General features: G+C 43.0%; 1 protein-coding gene across 1 annotated transcript in view; it reads left to right on the top strand.

Annotated features, from left to right (window-relative positions):
• The window catches only part of man1a2 (mannosidase alpha class 1A member 2), a 128,164-nt gene that overhangs the window by 83,888 nt on the left and 17,957 nt on the right, over window positions 1–26,319 (top strand). The window contains exons 6-9 of the mRNA XM_033033473.1: window positions 4,937–5,060; window positions 7,197–7,290; window positions 19,715–19,830; window positions 25,045–25,264. Coding sequence (XP_032889364.1) covers window positions 4,937–5,060; window positions 7,197–7,290; window positions 19,715–19,830; window positions 25,045–25,264 — 554 coding nt within the window. The remainder of the gene's footprint in view (window positions 1–4,936; window positions 5,061–7,196; window positions 7,291–19,714; window positions 19,831–25,044; window positions 25,265–26,319) is intronic.

Genomic DNA, 26,319 nt, shown 5'->3' with positions numbered 1-26,319 from the left:
TGATATTGGCTGCTTTTGAGGGAGTACTTTCTGTCGATCCCTTTGATGGTAGGGAGGTTAGCACCCGTGATGGATTGGCCAATATCTACTACTGTCTGCAGCCTCCTTCATTCTTGACCGGGTAGTCGCCTACATGCTGAATCTCATCAATTGTCTAACGAAGTAGAGGCATTGGTGTGTTTTCTTTCTGAAAGCATCCTTGTGTTGGGTCCTGGACACATCATCTGACATGTGTACGCATAGGAACTTGGAGCCGTTGACTCTCTCCACCAATGTCCTGTCGGTGAAGGTAGATGCATGGCCCCTCAGCTTTCCCTTCCTGAATCCCTTGGTCTTGCTACTGTTGAGTGCAGGATTACTGTTCCAGCACCTTTCAATCATATTATTGATCTCCCTCCTGTACGCTGACTCGTTGTTGCCCATTATTTGCTCAACCGCGGTTAGAACATTGGTGAATTTAAAGATGGCGTTGGAGCTGCGTCTGGCTTATGTCATGGATATAGAGAGCAGCAGAGGGACTGAGCACACAGCCTTGACGAGCCCCTGTGCTGATGATCAGAGAGGAGGAAGTGTACTGATTGAGGTCTGCAGACAAGGTAGTCAAGGATCTAGTTGCATGGGGAGGTGCAGAGACCCAGTTCCCTGAGTTTGACGATGAGATTGTTAGGGATGATTGTGTCGAACACCAAGGTGAAGTGATGAACAACAGCCTGTCGAACATATTCTGTTTTCCAAGATTCAAGAGCAACTGCGATCGCATCTACTGTTGATCTGTTGTGGCAGCAGGCAAATAGAAGTGGCCTCAAGTCATTGCTGAGGCACAGATTGATTTGCGTCATAACCAACTCACAGCACTATGCCCCAATGAATGTGAGTGCCATTGTTGGTAGTTGTTGAGACATGTTACCTTGCTCATTTTGGACACCAGAATTCTTTTAACCCAGGACCATAGTAGTTTGGCATAAACATGGAAACATAGAAAATAGGTGCAGGAGAGGCCATTCGGCCCTTCGAGCCAGCACCGCCATTCATTGTGATCACGGCTGATCGTCCCCAATCAATAACCCGTGACTGCCTTCTCCCCATATCCCTGGATTCCACTAGCCCCTAGAGCTCTATCTAACTCTCTCTTAAATCCATCCTGTGACTTCTCCTCCATTGCCCTCAGTATAACAGAAGCCAAGTCACTGCTATAGCCCAGTAAAGCAGTGAGTGGTTGAAGATATCCACAAAAACTTTAGACGTTGATCCATGCAGGTTTTGAAAACATGGCAGGCACACCATCAGGGCAAAACACTTTACGAGTATTCACTCTTGTGATTCTGACGCTGACCTCGATGTTTAAGATCACATGGGTATCGGGGGCTACGGTGCCCTCCATAATGTTTGGGACAAAGACCCATAATTTATTGATTTGCCTCTGTCCTCCACAATTTGAGATTTGTAATAGAAAAAAATCACATGTGGTTAAAGTGCACATTGTCAGATTTTAATAAATGGTATTTTTATACATTTTGGTTTGACCATGTAGAAATTACAGCTGTGTTTATACATTGTCCCCCCCCCCGTCCCCCCCCATTTCAGGACACCAAAATGTTTGGGACATAGCAATGTCATGTAAATGAAAGTAGTCATGTTTAGTATTTAGTTGCATATTGGATGCAATGACTGCTTGAAGTCTGCGATTTATGGACATCACCAGTTGCTGGGTGTCTTCTCTGGTGATGCTCTGCCAGGCCTGTATTGCAGCCATGCTTATGCTTGTTTTGGAGGCTAGTCACCTTCAGTTTTCTCTTCAGCATATAAAAGGCATGCTCAATTGGGTTCAGATCGGGTGATTGACTTGGCCACTCAAGAAATGACCATTTTTTAGCTTTGAAAAACTCCTTTGTTCCTATAGCAGTATGTTTGGGATCATTGCCTTGCTGTAGAATTAACCGCCGGCCAATGAGTTTTGAGCCATTTGTTTGAACTTGAGCAGATAGGATGTGTCTATATACTTCAGAACTCATTATGCTACTACCATCAGCAGTTGTATCATCAATGAAGATAAGTGAGCCAGTACCTTCAGCAGCCATACATGCCCAGGCCATTACACCCGCACCACCATGTTTCACAGATGAGGTGGTATGCTTTGGATCTTGGGCAGTTCCTTCTCTCATCCATCTTGCTCTTTGCTTTTGCCATCACTCTGATATGTTAATCTTCGTCTCATCTGTCGACAAGATCTTTTTCCAGAACTGTAGTTACTCTTTTAAGTAGTTCTTGATAAACTGTAACCCGGCCATCCTATTTTTGCAGCTAACCAGTGGTTTACATCTTGCAGGGTTCCCTCTGTATTTCTGTTCATGAAGTTTTCTGCAGACAATGGTGATTGATAAATTCGTACCTGCCTCCTGAAGAGTATTTCTGATCTGTCGCACAGGTGTTTGTGCATTTTTCTTTATTATAGAGAGTATTCTTCTGTCATCAGCTGTGGAGGTCTTACTTGGCCTGCCAGTCCCTTTGCGATTAGTAAGCTCACCAGTGCTCTCTTTCTTCTCAATGATGTTCCAAACAGTTGATTTTAGTAAGTGTAAGGTTTGGCTGATGTTTCTAAGTTTTATTCTTATTTCTCAGTCTCACAATGGCTTCTTTGACTTTCATTGGCACAACTTTGGTCCTCATGTTGATAAACTGCAATATAAGTTTCCAAAGATAATGGAAAGACTGGAGGAAAGACTAGGTGTTGAGAGCTCTCTTATACCTGCATGAAGGAGGAAATTAAACACACCTGAGCAATTACAAACACATGTGAAGCCATGTGTCCCAAACATGATGGTGCCTTGAAATGGGTGAACTGTGTATTGACACAGCTGTAATTTCTACATGGTGAAATTACAAATCTAGAATTGTGGAGTACAGAGGCAAATAAATAAATGATGGGTCTTTGTCCCAAACATTATGGAAGGCACTGCAGCCCCTGATACCCATGTGATCTTAAATATCGAACTCAGCGCCAGAATCACGAGAGTGAATACTCGTAAAGTGTTTTGCCCTGATGGTGTGCCTGCCATGTTTTTAAAACCTGCATGGATCAACGTCTAGAGTTTTTGTGGATATCTTCAACCCCTCGCTGCTTTACTAAACTAAACTACTATTGTCCTAGGTCGAAACATTATGGAGGGCACTGTATGGAGGCCCATGAAGGAACATCGTTGTTCCCATCGACTTTGAGCTCACCTAGACGTGATGAAAATGGAGATTCTTGTCAAGTTTGGAATTGGGCTTTCATAGATGAAACACAAATCTGAGGCCAAGCTTGAGGTTATTCCGTGGCATTATATGCCGACTTGTAGCTGGAAAATTGACAGTTGTCCAAGTCAGAGAACAGCAGGTGTAAACGTTGATGTCAAAAGGCTAGGGAAAGTTAGCAACAATCGATGACAAAGTTCTTGATAAACAAAAAGACTATTGACAGCAAAGTGGTGGGAAGTTGAACTTGTATACTTCCAGCTCATCAACTACATCTATCCTTCCTATGTTACTTTCTTAGATTAAAATAACTAGACAGTGTGGAGTAATCATTCTGGTTGAATTGAAGTTATTAGAAACTAAACTGCAATAGTTGAGAGAGTTTGTGGACAATATATCACCCTTTTTTCTTTTTTTTTGTAATTTTATTAGAAGCAGTGTACAGTAGTATAAACCGTGGCATATGACAAACATTTTGTGTACAACTTCTATTTTAAATTTAACAAGAAAAAGGTAGATCAAGAAAGAGAGAGAGCGAAAGAAGAAAAGAGTGAAGGAAGTAGTGATGTGTAAACCCCTAGAGTACCAGATGGGCAGTCCAGGGGCGAACAAGTGATAGACTGTAGAAAAATAGAGACCAAAACCCATAAAATTGTAGAGAAAAGAGCGAAGAAAAAGAAAACAAGAGAGACAAAGGGGACCCTTGTGTAGGGATAAACCTGCTTCATATCTTACCACACCCATCACCCAGTTCGTGAATCGGTTTATTTCCAAGAGTTGTGTTGCACCATACTAGTAATAAATCAATAAATGGAGACCATACCTTTAAAAATTGCTCTGATTTTCCTGTTAAGACGAGTCTCATATCTTCTAGATGTAGCGTCTCATTCATGCTTCTGATCCACATTTTAAGCGTTGGGATGGATGCATTTTTCCAAAATTTGAGTATAAGTTTTGAGTATAAGTTTTTTTGCCATTATCAGGCCGTAGTTAAGGAAACGTCTTTGAAATATTGACAACTCAGAGCAGGCATCTGTGGTTCCAAAAATAATCAATTCTGTATGGTGGTCCAGTTTTGTTTTTAATAATTTTGTGAAGATTTCAAAGATTTCTTTCCAAAATTTATGGAGTTTTATGCAGGAGACGAAGGAGTGTGCTATAGTTGCTATATATCACCTTCCTAAAGGGAAGCAGCAGCATCTCTGGAGAGAACGAATGGGTCACTTCTCGACCCGAAAGGACACCCATTCCTTCTCTGCCTGTCCCCCTGAGTTACTCCAGCATCTTGTGTCTATCTTCCTAAAGGGAGTGACGTGTGAGAAGTTGCAAATGTCATCTAGAGATGTGGTGATTTGTCATGATGACTCGTATAATATTATCGGCGGTTTGACAAAGTGGAGGATCTCCACACAGCTTTTAGATGATCGACAGAAGAAATAGTGACAAGCAGCAAACCATAAACATTTAACATCAAGCCAGAGACAAAGCCAAATGTGATGCCTCTTTGGGTCACCAGATTTTGTTTTTGACATCCTAGATATCTAATCTAAATTATTCCCCTCTTTTAATTTGGTAATACCCTGAATGATTAAGTGAAGTCACCTGTTTGCTTGCAGTTTTCAGTGACCCATAACCATCTGATAACCAGCTTTGCTCTTTTTGTGATTATATGTTTGTTTTTGCCTGGTTCTTGCATTGCCAGTGGTGTTGGACGGAACTGGGGCTGGGCATCTGCTGGCAGTAGCATTTTGTCTGAATTTGGGACTCTGCATTTGGAGTTTGTGCATCTGAGCTACCTGACAGGCGACCCCATCTACTACAAAAAAGTAAGTGTGTGCTCGCCACTGTTATTTTATAAACCAGTGCTCCTCTCATTGTAATGCTCTCTTGTTATAATTTTAGAAATTACTGAGTGCTGACTTGCAATTTTTCACGTTTAAATATTGTACTGCAGCAGTATATCAAGTGGTAGATTTGCCCCTGAAAAAAAAATAACTTTGTTCCTAATAGTATATTAAAGTTGTCTATAAAATCTTCACCACAGAATTGAGGGCAGAAGATCGTTATGGATTTAAGTCTTATTATAGGCATTGCAAAACGAATATCATGAATTTAAATTCTCCCATGTTAAACCATAGAACTGAATTTAATAAATCTAGTGTGGGAAGGAACTGCAGATGCTGGTTTAAACCAGACATAGACACTCAGTGGGTCAGGCAGCATCTCTGGAGAAAAGGTCGACGCCCTTCTTCAGACTGAGAGTCAGGGGAAAGGGAAACAAGAGATATAGATGGCGATATAGAACAAATGAATGAAAGATATGCAAAAGAATAATGGTGATCAAGTAATGATGGAGCCCACAATGGTCCATTGTTGGCTTGGGCTAGGTGGTAACAAGTTACACAGACAATGAAACTCAACAGGACAACAGTGAAACTAGTACAAAGACTAGGGTGGAGAAGAAACAGAGAGAGAGAGAGAGACAGAGAGGGGATGCAAGGATTAATTGAAGTTAGAGAAATCAATATTCATATCGTAGACACAAAATGCTGGAGTAACTCAGGCAGCATCTCTGGCGAGAAGGAATGGTGACATGTCAGATCGAGACCCTTCTTCAGATCGCTGGGTTGTAAGCAGCCTGTGAAATATGAGGTGGTGTTTCTTCAATTTGCATTTGGCCTCACTGACAATGGAGGAGGCCCAGGACAGAAAGGTCAATGTGGGAATTGGAAGGGGAGTCGGTGTTTGGAGTTTAAAGTGAAGGTGCCCAGCGAAATACATCTAGAAACTTGTTTGCTATCTTAAGAAATGGACTACATAAATAGTTAAATTATCAGTACAAAAGAACAACCAGCTATTTAACGATGTAAGTTGCCACATCAGTCGCACTATGGATAATTAATTGTCTTAATCAGAAATCCTACCTATATCATGCTGCCCATATCTTGAGAATTGTTTCTAAAGGAGAAAAAGCTAGAAATCCATATCTGTTTCACAGTTCAGTGATTCTGAAATATAGGTTGGATTGGTTTATTTTATTTTATAATCCTTCAAATTTGGTCATTTCAACAACGAGCTGCGTAAATGCTTAGACCTTCATGAACAGAACATACACAGCAGATTTTAAATTATGTTTGGCATAATGTTTCTCTGAAATAGAATTGCAGTCTTCAGAATGAAATTAACAATTTTCAAATTTGAGTGCTTCTTAAATGGATGTCATAAGGTTAGCTACTTTGATCAAAAGTATCGTTCATCTGAGACCCATATGGAATGACGATTAACATTCCAATGTCGATGAGATCCTTCGTTTTTGGCCAGTCAGCTTGCATCTCGACTCTCAACAAGGCACATGCTTTGCTCGCTAACATGTGGCATTGGCAATGATAATGGATAAGGTATTTGTTCTCTTGCTTCCTGAGGATCATGTTACTTGCGGTGTAGGTCTCTAATGTAGTAATTGCAGATTCCCAATCAGATGGGTAGAACATTCAAGTTTCTTGACTGCTTTATAACTAAAAGAGAGGAGGGCAGGACAAAGTGTGTCATGCTTTGTCCTGCCCATTCTCTCTTCTAGCTTTTTTCCTCTCTCATAGTCAGTCAAAAGAAAGATCCTAATCTGAAACATCATCTATCTATGTTCTCCAGGGATGCTGCCTGATCTGCTGAGTTACTCCAGCACTTTGTGTCTTTGTCTGGACTACTTTGGTTTGAATCTGCTTGTCTTAATACGCACCACATGTGTGTGAGCTTGGGAAAGCTTGGACATAACAATACTAATGGGAAAAGGCCCGATTTGCTCACTTGCACTCCTATCTGACAGACAAAGGGACAAAGGCCATTATCCAATCCATTTGTCTTTTATGGAGCGATAATTACCAACATTAGTGAAACTAAAATGGCAGTAAAAGAAACTGATGACTGAAGATGACATTGACGCACATCTTTACAACTTATTGCAGGTGTTACATATTCGGAAACTTTTGAAGAATATGGATAGACCTCACGGCTTGTACCCTAACTACCTTAATCCAAGGACTGGTCGCTGGGGCCAACGTGAGTACTTTATCATACTTGAAGCACAATTATTTATAGCCCTGCTCTACAAATCTTGAACTAGTTGCCAAATATTGTTTTGAAATATAATCATTGACATTTTTTCCCTTGGTTTGCTGAAGGGGTATATATTTTGATGACTTATTAGCATAATAGGAAATCAAACCAATAGTCACTCTGAAGGATTCTGTCCTATTAGTATTACCTTCCAAATAACTCCCTAAGTATTCTGTTATTGTTTGCGGGGCCAGTTAAATGTATGGAGCTCCACATTTTAAAGTTGGTGCATAATTGGCTATGGCCAGGACTTGAGGGTGGTTGGGCAGGCAAGGACCTTATTACTTGGAGTGCTTATAGATCTTATAGAGGTGTATAAGACCATGAGAGAAACAGATAGGGTGAATGTGCAAAGTCTCTTACCCAGGAAATCAAAAACCAGGAGACAGAGAGGTGAAAGATTTAATAGGCAGCTGAAGTGCAACCTTTTTACACAGAGGGGGATGAGTATGTTGAGCAAACTGCTAGAGGAGGTAGTTAAGGCAGGTATTATAACACCATTTAAAAGATGTTTGGGCAGGTATATGATAGGATAGGTCCAGAGGGATATGGGCCAAACGCAGGTAGATGGGACTAGTGTATTTGGGCCATCTTGGGCATGTTGGGTGGAAGGGCATGCTTTCAATGTGTTCTGCTGTAATAGCTTGGAATTACCAATGCTGCTTTTCTTTTTTTCTTACTTGCCGCCTCACTTTTTTTTCTGAAAGAGACATCAAACTGGTATTTCTGTTAAATATTTTTTTCTTTCAAAGCATAGTTCAACTAAATGGAATAGATTTTACCCTGTTCATATCAAATCTGAAATCTGTAAATTGTCCCTAGTGTGTAGGATAGTGTTAGTTTACGGGGATCGCTGGACGGCGAGGTCTCGGTAGGCCGAAGGGCCTGTTTTCCACGCTGTATCTCTAAACTAAACTGAACAAAGTTCCATAAGCTAAGATAGGCAATTGAACCTGCCTATCACCAACTAGAGAGCAGTCCTGACCTGCCATCTACCTCATTGGAGACCCTCTGACACTCTTTAATCGAACTAGACTGAACTTTATCTTGCACTGAACGTTATTCCCTTTTTTCCTGTATCTGTGCCCTGTGGACAGCTTGATTCCACTGACTGGATTGCACACAACAAAAAAGCTTTTCATTGTACCTTGGTACATGTGACAATAAATTAAATCTATTTAGTTATAACGCTGCATCCGCACCCAGGATGAGGTGTTCCAAACCAGAGCATTGTAGATGTCCTCATTTCGGGAACGGGGGTTCCCCTCTTCGACTATAGATAAGGCTATCGCCAGGGTCTCCTTTATATCCTTTAGCTCTGCTCTCACTCCCCATCCCCCCCCCCTCATAACAAGGACAGTCCCCCTTGTCTTCACCTTCCACCCTATCAGCCGTCATATACACAGATAATCCTCCGACATTTTCGCCACCTCCAACGGTATCCCACCACTGGTCACATCTTCCCATCTCCTCCTCTTTCGGCTTTCCGCAGAGACCGCTCCCTCCGCAACTCCCTGGTCAATTCGTCCCTTCCCACCGAAACCACCCCCTCCCCTGGTACTTTCCCTTGCAACCGCAGGAAATGCTACACTTGTCGCTTTACCTCCCCCCTCGACTCCATCCAAGGACCCAAGCAGTATTCCCAGGTGCGGCAGAGGTTCACCTGCACCTTCTCCAACCTCATCTAATTGCATCCGCTGCTCGAGGTGTCAACTGTTCTACATTGGTGAGACCAAGAGTAGGCTTGGCGATCGTTTCGCCCAACACCTCAGCTGGGTTTGCATTAACCAACCTGATCTCCCGGTGGCTCAGCGCTTCAACTCCCCCTCCCATTCCGAATCCAACCTTTCCGTCCTGGGCATCCTCCATGGCCAGAGTGAGGCCCATCGTAAATTGGAGGAGCAGCACCTCAGATTTTGCTTGGGTAGTTTACACCCCAGCAGTATGAACATTGAACAATTTCAGGTAGTCCTTGATTTCTCCCGCCTTCCCCTCGCCTTCCCAGCTCTCCCACAGCCTACTGTCTCCGCCTCTTCCTTTCTTCTTCCCACCACATCAGTTTGAAGAAGGGTCCCGACCCAAACGTCACCTATTCCTTCGCTCCATAGATGCTGCCTCACTCGCTGAGTTTCTCCAGCATTTTTGTCTACCATAAACTAAAGCTAAGTTCTTTTTTCAGTTCCTGAGGAGGAAATGCTACTTTCTCTGGGCCCTCAAATTATTTTGCAGATTATTCACCCATTTGCGAGAGAGAGAGAGATAGATATTCTTCTAATTTCATTTGTGTATAACAAGATACTTGAATGCAGAGTCGCATATATCTATGGTGAAGGCTGTGAGATTGTTCTGGCCATTAATGTTAAAAGGCAGAATATTGGCTATGTCCTCCTTCCTACCCAGTTTCGCTTTTCATTCAGTGCTTGAATAATCTTTTATGTCCATAGAGTCATGGAGTGATACAGTGTGAAACAGGCCCTTCGGCCAACTTGCCCACACCGGCCAACATGTCCCAGCTGCACTAGTCCCACTTGCCTGCGCTTGGTCCATATCTCTCCAAACCTGTCCAACTGACTCCAGTTGCACAAGACAGAAACCTATCCTTGTTAAAATATTGATGTGTTCTTTGGTAGTTAAGCCTCGTATGTTGAATTGAATTGAATAAGTTTATTGGCCAAGTATTCGCATACAAGGAATTTGCCTTGGTGCTCCGCCCGCAAGTGACAACATGACATACAGTGACAGTTAAAAATGATACATAAAACATTAAACATTAATAATAAAACATTATTGATTAAACATGTGAATTAAATAAAATATCAGAGCAAAAGGAGGCTACAGATTTTTGGTTATTGAGTGGAAAAAAGCTGTTTTTATGTCTGGCTGTGGCAGCTTTGACAGTCTAGAGTCGCCTTCCAGAAGGAAGTGATTCAAAGAGTTTGTGGCCAGGATGAGAGGGGTCAGAGATGTTCTTGCCCGCTCGCTTCCAGGCCCTTGCAGTGTACAGTTCTAAAATGGAGGGAAGGTTGCAGCCAATAACCTTCTCAGCTGATTGGACGATTCGCTGCAGCCTCCGGGTGTCGTGCTTGGTGGCTGAGCCAAACCAGACCATGATGGAGAAGGTGAGGACAGACTCTACGATGGCCGTGTAGAATTGGACCATCATTGCCTGTGGCAGATTGTGCTTGTATGTATGTGTAAATAAACCAGTCTAGTGTTTCTACAGCAGTCGTGGTCACCATTCTGGGTAGATGATAGCACTAACTTCATGGTACATAATTAACTTTAAGGTGAGATGGGCAAAGTTTAAAGGAACTGTGCAGGACAACCTTTTTACACTGTGTAGTAAGTGTCTGAAACGTGCTGCCAGGGTTGGTGGTTGAGGCAGATACGACAGTGGTGTTTCAGAGACTTTTGGTACATGTTATGGAGGGATATGGATTATGTGCAGCTAGATAAGATATTGTTTTGGCACTATTTTCAGAACAGACATTGTGGGCCGAAGGTCCTGTTCTTGTACTGTACTGTCCTATGTTTTATGATTCTATCAATGAATACAAGAATAAATATTTTAAATTAAATCAGTGTGGTAGATATTATATCAGTGTGCTATATTCTTACTGAGAGTGATACTTTGGGATGGATTTCACCATCATAATGTATTTTTACAGTCCAATTGTTGCACACCTTTCTTTCGGCTATAATGTTCAAAGGTCAGTTTAACCATATAACCATATAACCATATAACAATTACAGCACGGAAACAAGCCATCTCGGCCCTACAAGTCCGTGCCGAACAATTATTTTCCCTTAGTCCCACCTGCCTGCACTCATACCATAACCCTCCATTCCCTTCTCGTTTATTGTTACGTGTACCAATTAAGGTACAGTGAAACTCGAATTGCCATACAGCCATACTAAAAAAAGCAACAAGACACACAACTACATAAAAGTTACCATAAACATCCACCACAGCGGATTCCCCACATTCCTCACTGTGATGGAAGGCAATAAGGTGTAATCTGCTTACTCTTTATTCTCCCGCGGTGGGGGCAGTCAAACCATCCGCTGTCGGGCAATCGAAGCCCCCGCATCGGGGCGATCGAAGCTCCTGTGGCTTGGAGTTCCTGAAGTCGGTCTCTAACCAAGGACTGGGAGCTCCACGATGTTAAAGTCCGCAGGCTCCCACGGTTGTAGCTCCAAAGTCGAACCCCGACAGGGATCGCGGCTTCACGATGGGAAGTCCGCAGGCTCACGAGGTTGGAATTCCCGAAATTGGTCTCCAGCAGAGGCCGCCAGCTCCTCGATGTTGGGCCACAGTACGGACGGAGATACGATACGGAAATAGTTTGCATCTCCGTCGAGGTAAGAGATTAGCAAAAGCTTCCCCCAACTCCCCCCCCCCCCACACACACACACACGAAAAACAAGCTAAAGAACACTAAAACATGCATTTAACACATAATAAAAAAGCAACGAAGAAGGAAGGGACGAGACAGACAGTTGGCGAGGCAGTCATTGCTGTTAACCAAAATAATAGTTATTTGTGTTTCTTAATTAAATGACTTTCCCAAATTACAGTTAAGTATCTAAATAAATGATCTGCTGGCCGAGGGGAAAATGGATGGTCGAGAGAATATAAACCGTTGTTAGAATATAAATAGTTGGTAGCATGCTAATGAAAATTGTTTCATTTCTCATTTTCTTTACTTTATCAATCTATTCTACACAGAAAATCCCTTTGGACCTACATTATGTAAGTTTCTACAGTCGGCCTTAAATGTTCCATTGGACTAGTCACATCCTCTACATGCTTCTAGTTCAAGCTTTCCATAGATTTAGCAAACCTATTAAGCTGCAGTTTCCTTTCCTCTTAAAAGAATGTTGCTGTCAGTGTAAGTGAAAGATCTGTTGTACTTTTTCTAAACAGTTATACTCTGATGACTTCATATCAGAAAATTTGTGTGCGTGTAAATGTAAACTCTGATTAAACAGAATTAACATAACCAAAGAGGCTGAATCAAGGTGCAGTATTTCTTTTTATCTTCTGTGGCTTCCAATGGAGCTCTGTGCAAATAATCCTCCATTTGTTCAGAGTTGCCTCTCAGTGGAATTACCCCAAAATGGTAATGTTCTATCTGTTTCAACAAAGCCTTTGAAAAATCTGTGGGGACTATCTCTTCTGGGTTGTTTCCCAGATAGAATAACTATGTCCAAATACCCAAAGCAGGGTTAAAATAAATATCCAGCAGCTTTTCCTTTTTATTCCTCTTGACGTATTGAAATATCTAATTTAAATATACCGTTTTAATAATTATCATAAATGACATTTCCTTGTAAAGCTAACTCGTGCCACAGTTTACTTCCATATTAGCACCAGGTATCTATTTTATGAGATTATTATTCATTTGCAACAATATAAAGATCGGCATGCAGATTTTTGAGCACTTGGCATCTGAACAAGTTGATTCTGTTTGCAGTGGGGATTTCTGAATGTTGTATTCAGAGGTAGGAGGTTTAGCTGATTTCCCAGCCAAGGTGATAACCCATTGTTATCTCTTGCCCTGAGTTTGAACTCTTTACAATATAATAATGACTTTCACCTACATCAGTGATCGTTTTTTAATCGATTGCTGAATACTAACGCAAATATAATTGATTTTGTCACAATCTGTGCTTATCATTTATTCTCACCACAGCTACTATATAACCGTAATAATAAAATCAATGTTTCTTTTATTACAGCACTTTAGTATTTACGCTTATGTGATGTATTATGGTCTATCTCTTTGCAGATTAATTTTTAACATAATTCTAACATAATAGACATGTCTTTGTTTCTAATTATTTGTGATGTTAATTAATACAAATTATTTTGCTATCTGCATTTATCTTAATTTCCAAAAGTTACAGTGCCCTCCATAATGTTTGGGACAAAGACCCATCGTTTATTTATTTGCTTCTGACTCCACAATTTGAGATTTGTAACAGAACAAAAACACATGTGGTTAAAGTGCACATTGTCAGATTTTATTAAAGTGTATTTTTATACATTTTGGTTTCACCATGTAGAAATTACAGCAGTGTTTATACATGGTCCCTGACCATTTCAGAGCACCATAGTGTTTGGGACACATGACTTCACAGGGGTTTATAATTGTTCAGGTGTGTTTAATTGCCTCCTTCATGCAGGTAGAAGAGAGCTCTCAGCACCTAGTCTTTCCTCCAGTCTTTCCATCACCTTTGGAAACTTTCATTGCTATTTATCAACATAAGGACCAAAGTTGTGCCAATGAAAGTCAAAGAAGCCATTATGAGACTGAGAAACAAGAATAAATCTGTTAGAGACATCAGCCAAACCTTAGGCTTACCAAAATCAACTGTTTGGAACATCATTAAGAAGAAAGAGCACTGGTGAGCTTACTAATTGTAACGGGACTGGCAGGCCATGGAAGACCTCCCCAGCTGATGACAGAAGAATTATCTCAATAATAAAGAAAAATCCCCAAACACCTGTCCGACAGATCAGAAACACTCTTCAGGAGTTGAGCGAAGATTTGTCAATGACCACTGTCCGCAGAAAACCTCATGAACAGAAATACAGAGACTACACAGTAAGATGTAAACCAAAATGCAAACCACATGTAAGCTGCAAAAATAGGATGGCCGGGTTACAGTTTGCCAAGAAGTGCTTAAAAGAGTCACCACAGTTCTGGAAAAAGGTCTTGTGGACAACTGAGACGAAGATTAACTTATACAGTGCATTCAGAAAGTATTCAGACCTCTTCATTTTTTCTATATTTTGTTATGTTACAGCCTTATTTTAAAATGGATTCAATTCTTCTTTTATCATCAATCCACACACAACATCCCAGAACGAAGAAGCGAAAACAGGTACTTAGAAATATTTGCAAGGTATTATGTTAAGACATAGATCTGGGGAAGGGTATAAAACAATTTCTGCAGCTTACAGGTCCCGAAGAGCACAGTGGCCTCCGTCATTCTTAAATGGAAGAACTTTGGAACCACCAGGACCCTTCATAGATCTGGCCGCCCGGCCAAACTGAGCAATCCGGGGAGAAGGGCCTTGGTCAGGGAGGTGACCAAGAACCCGATGGTCACTCTGACAGAGCTCCTGTGTGGAGATGGGAGAACCTTCCAAAAGGACACCCATATCTGCAGCACTCCACCAATCAGGCCTTTCTGGTAGAGTGTACAAGAAGGAACTGTAGATGCTGGAGGATGCAGCACCTCATATTCCGCTTGGGCAGTCTGCATCCCGGTGGCCTGAACATTGGCTTCTCCAATTTCCGGTAGCCCTTGCCGTCTCCTCCCCTTCTCAGCTATCCCTCAGCCCTCTGGCTCCTCCTCTTCCTTTCTTCATCTCCCCCCACCCTGCATCAGTCTGAAGAAGGGTTGCCTATTTCCTTTGCTCCATTGATGCTACCGCACCCGCTGAGTTTCTCCAGCAATTTTGTTTACCTTTCTGGTAGAGTGGCCAGATGGGAGCGAGTCCTCAGTAAAATGCACATGACAGCCCGTTCGGAGTTTGCCAAAAGGCACCTAAAGGACTCTCAGATCATGAGAAACAAGATTCTCTGGTCTGATGAAACCAAGATTGAACTCTGGCCTGAATGCCAAGCGTCACGTCTGGAGGAAACCAGGCACCGCTCATCACCTGGCCAATACCATACCTATGGTGAAGCATGTTGGTAGCAGCATCATGCTGTGGGGATGTTTTTCAGCAGCAGGAACTGGGAGACTAGTCAGGATCAAGGTAAAGATGAATGGAGCAAAGTACAGAGAGATCCTTGATGAAAACCTGCTCCAGAGCGTTCTGGACCTCAGACTGGGGCGGAGGTTCACCTTCCAACAGGACAACAACCCGAAGCACACAGCCAAGACAATGCAGGAGTGGCTTCGTCACAAGTCTGCGAATGTCCTTGAGTGGCCCAGCCAGACCCGGACATGAACCTGATTGAACATCTCTGGAGGGACCTGAAAATAGCCGTGCATTGACGCTCCCCGTCCAACCTGACAGAGCTTGAGAAGATTTGCAGAGAAGAAACATAGAAAATAGGTGCAGTAGGCCATTTGGCCCTTCGAGCCAGCACTGCCATTCATTGTGATCATGTCTGATCATCCCAAATCAATAACCCATGCCTGCCTTCTCCCCATATCCCTTGATTCCACAAGCCTCTGGAGCTCTATCTAACTCTCTCCTAAATCCATCCAGTAATTTGGCCTCCACTGCCCTCTGTGGCAGGGAATTCCACACATTCACAACTCTCTGGGTGAAAAAGTTTTTTCTCACCTCAGTCTTAAATGGCCTCCCCTTTATTCTAAGACTGTGGCCCCGGGTTCTGGACTCGCCCAACATTGGGAACATTTTTCTGCATCTAGCTTGTCCAGTCCTTTTATAATTTTATATGTTTCTATAAGATCCCTCATCCTTCTAAACTAAAGTAAATACAAGCCTAATCTTTTCAATCTTTCCTCATATGACAGTCCCGCCATCCCAGGGATCAATCTCGTGAACCTACGCTGCACTGCCTCAATCACAAGGATGTCCTTCCTCAAATTAGGAGACCAAAACTGCACACAATACTCCAGATGTTGTCTTACCAGAGCCCTATACAACTGCAGAAGAACCTCTTTACTCCTATACTGAAATCCTCTTGTTATGAAGGCCAACATTCCATTCGCTTTCTTCACTGCCTGCTGTACCTGCATGCCAACTTTCAGTGACTGGTGTACAAGGACACGCAGGTCTCACTGCACCTCCCCCTTGCCTAACCTAACCCCATTGAGATAATAATCTGCCCCCTTGTTTTTGCCGCCAAAGTGGATAACCTCACATTTATCTATATTATACTGCATCTGCCACGCATCTGCCCACTCACTGAACCTGTCCAGGTCACCCTGCAACCTCCTATCATCCTCTTCACAGTTCACACTGCCACCCAGCTTTGTGTCATCCGCAAACTTGCCAGTGTTGCTCCTAATTCCCTCTTCCAAATCATTAATATATATGGTAAACAGTTGCGGCCCCAACATCGAGCCTTGCGGCACTCCACTCGCCACTGCCTGCCATTCTGAAAAGGACCCGTTCACTCCTACTCTTTGCTCCCTGTCTGCCAACCAATTTTCTATCCATGTCAACACCCTACCCCCAATACCATGTGCTCTAATTTTAGTCACCAGTCTCCTGTGCGGGACCTTATCAGACCAGAGAATCTTTCAGACAGCTTTCTGAAAGTCTAGATACACTACATCCACTGGCTTCCCTTCATCCATTTTATTTGTCACATCTTCAAAAAATTCCAGTAGATTAGTCAAGCATGAATTCCCTTTCATAAATCCATGTTGACTTGGACTAATCCTTTTACTGCTATCCAAATGTCCCATTATTACCTCTTTAATAATTGACTCCAGCATCTTTCCTTCCACCGAAGTCAGGCTAACTGGTCTGTAATTCCCCATTTTCTCTCTCGCTCCTTTCTTGAAAAGTGGGATAACATTAGCTATCCTCCAATCCACAGGAATGATCCTGAATCTATTGAACAGTGGAAAATGATCACCAATGTGTCCACTATTTCTAGAGCCACCTCCCTGAGGACCCTGGGATGCAGACCATCTGGCCCAGGGGATTTATCATCCTTCAGTCCCATTAGCCTACCCAATACTATTTCTCGCCTAATGAAAATTTATTTCAGTTCCTCTACCCCCTTAGAAGAATGGGAGAAATTACCCAAATACAGGTGTGCCAAGCTTGTAGTGTCATTCCCAAGAAGACTTGAGGCTGTAATCGCTGCCAAAGGTGCCTCAACAAAGTACTGAGTAAAGGGTCTGAATACTTATGTAAATGTGATATTTCTTTTTAATTACTTTGCAAACATTTCTAAACATCTGACTTCGTTTTTTTATTACGGACGATTGTATGTAAATTGATGATAAAAAAAATAATTTCATCCATTTTAGAATAAGGCTGTAACATAACAAAATATGGAAAAAGTGAAGGGATCTGAATTATTTCTGAATGGACTGTATCAGAGTGATGGCAAGAGCAAAGTATTGAGGAGAGAAGAAACTGCCCAAGATCCAAAGCATACCATGTCATCTGTGAAACACGGTGGTGGGGGTGTTATGGCCTAGGAATGTATGGCTGCTGAAGGCACTGCCTCACTTAGCTTCATTGATGATACAACTGCTGATGGTAGTAGCATAATTAATTCTGAAGTGTATAGACACATCCTATCTGCTCAAGTTCAAACAAATGCCTCAAAACTCATTGGCTAGCGGTTCATTCTACAGCAAGACAATGATCCCAAACATACTGCTATAGCAACAAAGGAACTTTTCAAAGCAAAAAAATGGTCAATTCTTGAATAGCCAAGTCAATCACCCGATCTGAACCCAAGTGGCGGCGCTGTGAAACGGCTGCGGCTCGCCTGCAGTCTGTCTGTTTTTACTTTTTTTGTGTTTTTTTTTGTCTAGTTCAGTTAAACTTTTGGTTATTAGGTGGTGTTATGTGTGTGGGGGGGGGGGGGGCTGAAACAGGGCTTTCTGTCTCTCCCTTCGAGGGAATGCGACTTTTTTGTCGTATCCCCCTACTCTTCCCCCGCCTGAGCTGAGGCCTAATGGCGGTGCTGACGGTCTCCAACCTGCGACCGACCTCGAGGCTCCGGAGGTAGAGCCAGCCAGGACTCACCAACGCGAGGCTGGCCGTCTTCGAGCTGCGGCGACGTTCGGGCAGCGGCACGACTCGGCACTCCGGTGAGGGCGGACGGCGCGGGGCTGAGACACTCCTGTGTGGGCGGCCCGGCTACCGGCTGGAAGGCGCTCCCGTGTGGGCGGCCTGGGTCCCGGCTGGAAGGCGCTCCCGTGTGGGCGGCCCGGCTCTCGGCTGGAATGCGCTCCCGTGTGGGCAGCCCGGCTCTCGGCTGGAATGCGCTCCCTGTGGGCAGCACGGTGCGGGGCTGAGACGCTCTCGTGTGGGCGGCCGGTGCGGGGCTGAGACGCTCCCGTGTGGGCGGCCCGGTGCGGGGCGGAGACGGTGCTCTGGTGGCTGAGGCGGCGTTCTGGCGGCGGCGACCTGAATCCGGGGCTCGGCCGCGGGCCAGTGGACGACATCGTCGGGAGCTCGCAGGTCACAGGCTGGTGCCTGTTTTCAGGAGCTCCCGTGGCAACAGCTGCGTCCGCTGGACTGGAGGGCGGCAGCTTCGACCACCCCCGGGCCGCGGAGCTTGAACCGCGGGACTGACTTACCATCGCCCGGTGGGGTATCGCCTCAGCGCAGAGGGAGAAGAGGAGGGAAGAGACAGTAACTCTAAGACTTTTGCCTCCATCACAGTGAGGAGGTGCGTGGTGAACTCACTGTGGTGGATGTTAATTTGTGTTTATTGTGTGTTGTTATTATTACATGTATAGCTGCAGGCAACAACATTTCGTTCAGACCGAAAGGTCTGAATGACAAATAAAGGATTCAATTCAATTCAATTCAATTGAGCATGCCTTTAATATGCTGAGGAGAAAACTGAAGGTGACTAGCCCCCAAAACAAGCATAAGCTAAAGATGGCTGCAATACAGGCCTGGCAGAGCATCACCAGAGAAGACACCCAGCAACTAGTGATGTCCATGAATCGCAGACTTCAAGCAGTCATTGCATGCAAAGGACACAACAAAATACTAAACATGACTACTTTCATTTACGTGACATTGCTGTGGTCCAAACATTATGGTGCCCTGAAATGGGGGGAACTATGTATAATTACTGCTGTAATTTCTACATGGTGAAACCAAAATGTATTAAAATGGCCTTTATTAAAATCTGACAATGTCCACTTTAACCACATGTGATTTTTTTTCTATTACAAATCTCAAATTGTGGAGCACAGAGGCAAATAAACAAATGATGGGTGTTTGTCCCAAACATTATGGAGGGCAATGTACCTTGTGATTTTTGTAATAGTACATAATATGTATAAACATTTTGTTTTTCTTTTGACTTCATAGCATTTTTCTCTCTAGCTGAATTCCATAACAATGCTAACATTTCATCTCTTCGAAGATAGACACAAAATGATGGTGCAATACTGGTTTACACTGGAGATAGACACTCCAGCATATTGTGTCTATGTTCGGTGTAAACCAACATCTGCAGTTCCTTCTTACTCATCTCTTCACACAATTATGTGCAGCAGTCATTCCAATGTGTATTTTTTTGCTCTCTGTTTTTGTTTCCCCTTTCAAAAGCTTAATTTTAGTAGGATTATTACAGTTTGAAATCAGTACAACTTGGGTTGAATTAATGTACAAGGTTGGTTAAAAATATATCAAATAGGTTTTTTTCCTCCCATTTTTGTGCAGATCATACCTCGGTGGGTGGCCTAGGAGACAGTTTCTATGAATACTTGCTGAAAGCTTGGCTGGTGTCGGATAAGACTGACACAGAAGCAAGGAAAATGTACGATGATGCACTGCAGGTAAAGTGAAACATTTATTTGGATTTTCAAAATCAAACCGGCTGCTTTGAGTGACGTTTGTGATTTTTCTATAAAGGGTGCTTTCTAACTTTTTACTATAAATGTAAGAATATGGATTAATTACAACTTGCTTGGAAAAAAAAGTGTTTAATTGTCAATATGTATGTAAACTGAACAATGAAATTCTTACTTGCAATAACATTACAGGTGTGTAAACACAGTACTCAATAGGTAACTTAATGAACGAACATTTAAAAAAACAATATCGTATTTAAAAAAAACCCTGCAGTTCGGAATTTAGTTGGTGTTTGTTTTGTCCAATAGCCTAGATAAATAGCAGTAAGGTTTGTGAAAGTAAATGTTAAAATGCACTTGGCGATAGTTCTGCATGCTGATTTTTCTTCATAATTGTTCAGTAACAAGTATGTGTTAATTTTCATTCTTTTCGTTAGCCAATTGTTGCGTGAGTTTGAGTCCTTGTTTCCTTTATATAACAACTTAATACGTTAAAATTAAAAATCAAGGTTCAGCAAACTTCATTCGGATCTGATTGAATTAAGATGGAGTATATATTAATGAACAACTTCTTAAAATTGTTACAAAAAATTATAATTTAAATTACATTTATTTGGTAACATTCACACACATTTGTAATATCTCGTTAAAGACCTTTCAGCTATCTTTAATCTGACTTCAATTTTAACTTTTGCACAACATGTTGTACTCTTTATCAGTACACTGTGGGCGGCCTAATTGTATTCATGTATAGTCCCGTCTTTGACTGGATAACACACAAAAAAGCTTTTCACTGTACCTTGGTACACGTGACAATAATAAACTAAACTAAGTGTCCTAAAATTTCCACAAGGATAACATTGCCTTGAATTGCAGTCAGTGTTAAATTCTGTGACAGTTAATTTTCTCTGACAAAACACAGTGTATAATGACCAGAGTGTCTGTTTGTGGTCATGCTGATTGTGGGGGAAGTATTGTCCTCGGCACTCTGCTGATCTTTGAAGTGCCGTAAGATCTTTTATGCCCATCTCGGAGTGCCGAAAGTCCATCGGTACTGGAGTTTCTCAGAAACATAATGCATCTGACAATGCAGCAATTACTCAGTACTATAGTCAAGATTCAGCTCTATTTTGTGATCAAGCCTCAGTAAGAGGGAAACCTAGAATATTCCGCCTCTGGCGGGAATCTGCTAATTTAGCAGTGATGATTTGAAAGCAATGAGAATCATTCGTACTTTGGATGCATGATGTTAAAAATAACGGCAAGGTTTTGTTGGTAGTTGGCTTCAGAAGGATTTGATAACGGGAGTAGTTTTGATGAGCAGCTCTCCAGTCAATCCCTAAATGGATCATGGAACCCAAAGGGCAGGTTCTTAGTTGATCAAAAGGAAAAATGAAAGGCATGTCATAGACTAGTACAGCATAGAAACAGGCCATTTGGCCCATATCCCTCTAAACCTGTCCGATACATGTACCTGTCTAAATGTTTCTTAAACGTTGAGTTAGTAACTGCCTCAACTACCTTCCATGGCAGCTCGTTCCATACACCAACCATTCTTTGTGCAAAAAAAATGTTACCCCTCGGGTTACTATTAAATATTTCCCCCCCCCTCGCCTTAAACCTATGTCCTCTGGTTCTTGATTTCCCTACACTTGGCAAGAGAGTCAGTGCGTTTACCCGATTTATTCCTCTCATAATTTTATACACCTCTATAAGATCACCCCTTCATCGTGCGCCCCAGGGAATAGAGACTCAGAGTGCACAACCTTTCTCTAGAGCTCAGGTTCTCGAGTCTTGCCAGCATGCTTGTTAATCTTCACTGCACCCTTTCCAGCACAAAACCCCTGCATCCTTTCCAGCATGTGTTGAAAAGTTAATTGGAGTGACTCTCAGAAAGGAGAGAGGGCACGTATGCCTACAGGTGTATTGGTTGATTAGTTGCTATTAACTACTAAGTGCAAGTTTAATTTACACAAAGTGGGAAAAGGCTGAATTGTTTTTATTAATTCCAAGACTTCAAAGGTCAAAGGTCTTTTATTGTCACATGTACAAATTAAGGTACAGCGATACTCAAATTACCATACAGTCATACTAAAAAAAGCAACAAGACACACAACTACATAAAAGTTAACATAAACATCCACCACAGCAGATTCACCACATTCCTCACTGATGGAAAACAATAAAGTCTAAACTTCTTCCTCTTTATTCTCCTGTGGTCGGGGCAGTAGAACCATCCATCGGGGCGATTAAAGCTCCCGCAGCCGGCGGTCAAAACTCCCGATGTTCCCAACGTCGGTCTCTGACCATCACCCCTGGCTGCGTGTTCCGGACACCCACCACTCTGTGTTTAAAAAATAAAAAAAAGCTTACCACCGCATATCTCCCTTAAACTTTGCACCTCTCACCTTAAAGCTGTCCTCGTGTTTGACATCTCTGGGGATAAAAGGTTCTGACCATCCATCCTATCTCAGCCTCTCAATTTTATATACTTCTATCAGATCCCCCTGCAACCTTCGATATTCCAGAAAAAACAATACAAGTTTGTTCAACTTCTCCCTGAAACTAATACACTCTAATCATGCAGCATAAACTTCTACTGCATGCTTTCCAAAGCCTCCCTATCCTTCCTGTAATGAGGCAACCAGAACTACAAACAATACTCTAAATGCAGTCTAACCAAAGTCCTACAAACCTGCAACATTGATTCCAATGGCACTTTATTTGTCACATATACTGAAGCAGGGCTGCCAACATTGGGTGAGAGTGAGAAATTGCGAGGGAGCGTAGCGACTGAGGAGGGGAGGGTGTGAGAGGGGGGGTGTCCCTCCTCCCACGGTAGGGAGCTTTTGCATTTTTCAGCTCTTGTGCAATCTGGTGCATACCGTAGCGAGTCTTTTAACTTACACTTGAATGCAACATTTATGCTTCAAATTGGATTAGGTATGAATAAGGTTAGGCTAAATTACATTCCACAGTAGAGCCAGGCTCTGATCAACAGGTGCAGCACATGAATGACCTTAGTATATTCATGTATGGAAATCAGATTATAATTCATGCTGTTATGCATATATATATAGAGAGAAACAAAAACATAGAAACAAGGCAAGGAGTCAGACTTCCATCACTGTTCTGCACAAATAAATCAATCAACCTTACCTTTTGACTATAGAAACAAGATGACATTAATGTCACATATTCAACCGTATATAGTTCAATGAAATGAAGATATATATGTAAAACATATATATGGAAACTGGCCCTTCGGCCCACCAAGTCTACACCGACCAGCAACCTACCATACACCAGTTGTATCCTACACACCAGGGACAATTTAAGAAGCCAATTAACCTACAAACATGGACTTCTTTCGGATGTGGGAGAAACCGGAATATCCAGAGAAAACCATGTGGTCATAAGGAGAAAGTACAAATACTGTATAGACAGCACCCATAGTCAGAATCAAATCTGGGTCTGTGGTGCTGCAAGGCAGCAACTCTACCGCTGCGCCACCGTGCCACCCCATTAAATTATTTTTTCTGTAATATATTTATTATGCTGTCACATCAATAAAGATGTACACATGATTCTGATTTCTGCCCTTAGTTGGATAACACACATCGCCAGTTATTGTGTTTTATGGCTGGTTTTCAACCTCTTCAGTCTGAAGGTCTCAACCCGAAACATCACCTATTCTTTCTCTCCAGAGATACTGCCTGTCCTGCTGAGTTATTCCAGCTTTTAGTGTCTATCTTCAGTTTAAACCAGTATCTGCAGTTCCTTCTTACACTCTTTGTTAAGCGAAACAGGTCCTATTCTCATAATATTATTTACCTCAACTAAGTCTTCTTCACCTCCGTTGTTGCAGAGAATACAATCCCAGTTATCAAATCTTTCTTCAAAGTGAAAAAAAAAATTCCAGCCCTGCATAAATTGCCCCTGGATCCTCTCCAGAGCAATTGCACCCTTTCTACAGTATGTCATAGTCTTACAGCATGGAAACAGGCCCTTCATCCCAACTTGTCCATGCAGATCAACATGTCCCATCTAAACTAGTCCCATTTATCTGCATTTGGCCCATATCCCTTTAAACTTGTGTATGCCAGTGTGGGTGTGTGTTAGGTTGTGTGGGCCAGTGAAGCGGCGACAACACCCACGGAGTGAGCGGAGACTTGGCGATGTCCGGGGAGCATTTCCCTCTTTCCCCCCCTTCCCGGGAATGTGGGCCGGTGTCCGGGGAGGTGAGGGTCAGTGAGGGTCCGGGCATCGGAGCGGAGCCATAGCCCAAGATTCATCCTCGCGGCTCCAGAGGCGACACCGACGCCCCCACTCACCCGGTCCGCTCCTGGCTCCGGGTGTGGACAGAGACAGTCTTCATTGCCATTTTAAATAGTGTGCGATGGGCTTAAGCCAATTGCTCGTTCTTTATGGGGAACCCGCCGACAGAAAACTATTCTCATTGGTGAGTGTGGAGTGTGACTATTTGTTCATTTATATATATATTTTTTTAAATGTTGAGGGTGAGAACTTCTGTCAGCCTGAGAGCGTGAGAATTTCGTCAAATGAGTGAGTCTCACGCTCAATGCGTGAGAGTTGGCAGCCCTGCTGAAGTACAGTCAAATTTATTTTTATACTCAGTTCAGCACGTATCACTATACATAAGCACTTAGATACATGTTAGATAAGCATCTCAGATACAGGCCAAGGGTATAAAAGTCGTACACTGATATAGCATTGGTACCATTTACAAGTCCCAGTTATTATAGACAACTAAGTGGCAAGGTGGCACAGTGCTGCCTTACAGCCTAGAGACCTGGGTTCAATCCTGTCTATACAGAGTTTGTATGTTCTCCCCATGACCGTGTAGGTTTTCTCCAGGTGCTCCGGTTTCTTCCCACACTCCAAAGACATACAGGTTTGTAGGTTAATTTGCTTTGGTAAAGATTGTAAATTTTCCCTAGTGTACAGGATCGTGCTAGTGTACAGGGATCGCTGGTCAGTGCGGACTCGGCGGGCTGATGGACCTGTTTCTGTGCTGTATCTCCAAATTAAAACAAAAAATTTGTGGAGTTGTTACCCTGACCATGAAGGTCTGTACCACTTGTGCCATATTCATACCTGACTCTTCTACCTGAAAGAATCTAAACATGACTTGTGGCACTTGGACTCCTGCCAATCTAATGTTTATATTTCTGACAGGCTATTGAAAAGCATCTGATAAGAAAATCAAACAGTGGTTTGACTTTCATTGGCGAATGGAAGAATGGTCACCTTGAGAGGAAAATGGGTCACCTGACGTGTTTTGCTGGAGGAATGTTTGCGCTTGGGGCAGATGGATCCCCGGACGATAAAGCAGGTCATTACCTGCAGCTAGGTGCAGAAATCGCTCACACCTGCCATCAGTCATACGACAAAACAGGTAAGACGATCGCACGGAACGTCAGATTTTAACTCCATTCCCTACATATCCATGTGCCCATCTAAAAGATGTAATAAAAAAATAGAAGGGTCTTGACCTGAAATGTCACCCATTCCTTCTTCCAGAGATGCTGCCTGCCCCGCTGAGTTACTCCAGAATTTTGTGTCTATCTTTAATAAAAATGAACTGCAGATGCTAGTTCATACCAAAGATAGACAGACATAAAATGCCAGAGAAACTCAGTGGGTCAGACAGAGTCTGAAGAAAGCCCCAACCCGAAATGTCGCCTATCCATTTTCTCTAGAGACTGGCCCGCTGAGTTACTCCAACAGTTTGTGTCTTTCTTTGCCTATCTAAAAGCATGCCACTATTGCATCTGCCTTCTCCACCATCCATTACAGTGCAACCCAGGCACCTATCACTCTTGAAGGAATGTCACTTTGAAGAAGTGTTTTATGTGCTATCTGAATGCAGTATTAATTACTACATGGAGTAACAAGGACCTGCAGACGCTGGTTTGCCAAAAAATAGTGTTGAAGTAATTCTGTGGGTCAGGCATCATCACCGGAGAACGTGGAAGAACATGGGTAGGTGACATTTCGGTTCAGAATTGGTCGGTGGGGGCGCTGCAATGGCGGCAGCCCTGTCAGCAGCGCGTTAGGTTTTCCAACTTTTTTTGTTTTTTTAGTATGTTTTGAAGTATGTTTTTGATGTTTCTTTGTGTGTCTTGTGTGGGGGGTGGTGTGGGGGGGGTTAAGGGGGAAACCGCTTCGGTCGCCTCCTCCATGGAGAAGCGACTTTTTCCAGGTCGCCTCCCCGTGGCCTAACAACAAGGATCGGCGCGGCCTTTCCCGGAGACGCGCCCGGGGCTTCAGCGGCGGGCACAGCGTGGACTCTCGGCGTGGAGCGGGTGAGCCCTCGCTGGAGGGAAGCGCTCCGTTTCGCTGGCCCGGGGCAGCCGGCAGCCTGAAGCCGCGGTCTGCACAGCTCCAGCTGGCGCGGCGTCTACGGCCCGGGATCTCACGTGGGGGACCCGAGGGAAGAAGAAGCCATCA

Source organism: Amblyraja radiata, chromosome 14, assembly GCF_010909765.2.
Source record: "Amblyraja radiata isolate CabotCenter1 chromosome 14, sAmbRad1.1.pri, whole genome shotgun sequence".
Taxonomy (NCBI): domain Eukaryota; kingdom Metazoa; phylum Chordata; class Chondrichthyes; order Rajiformes; family Rajidae; genus Amblyraja; species Amblyraja radiata.
The sequence above is the reverse complement of the archived record's forward strand: the minus strand, read 5'-3'. Positions and strand labels throughout refer to the sequence as shown.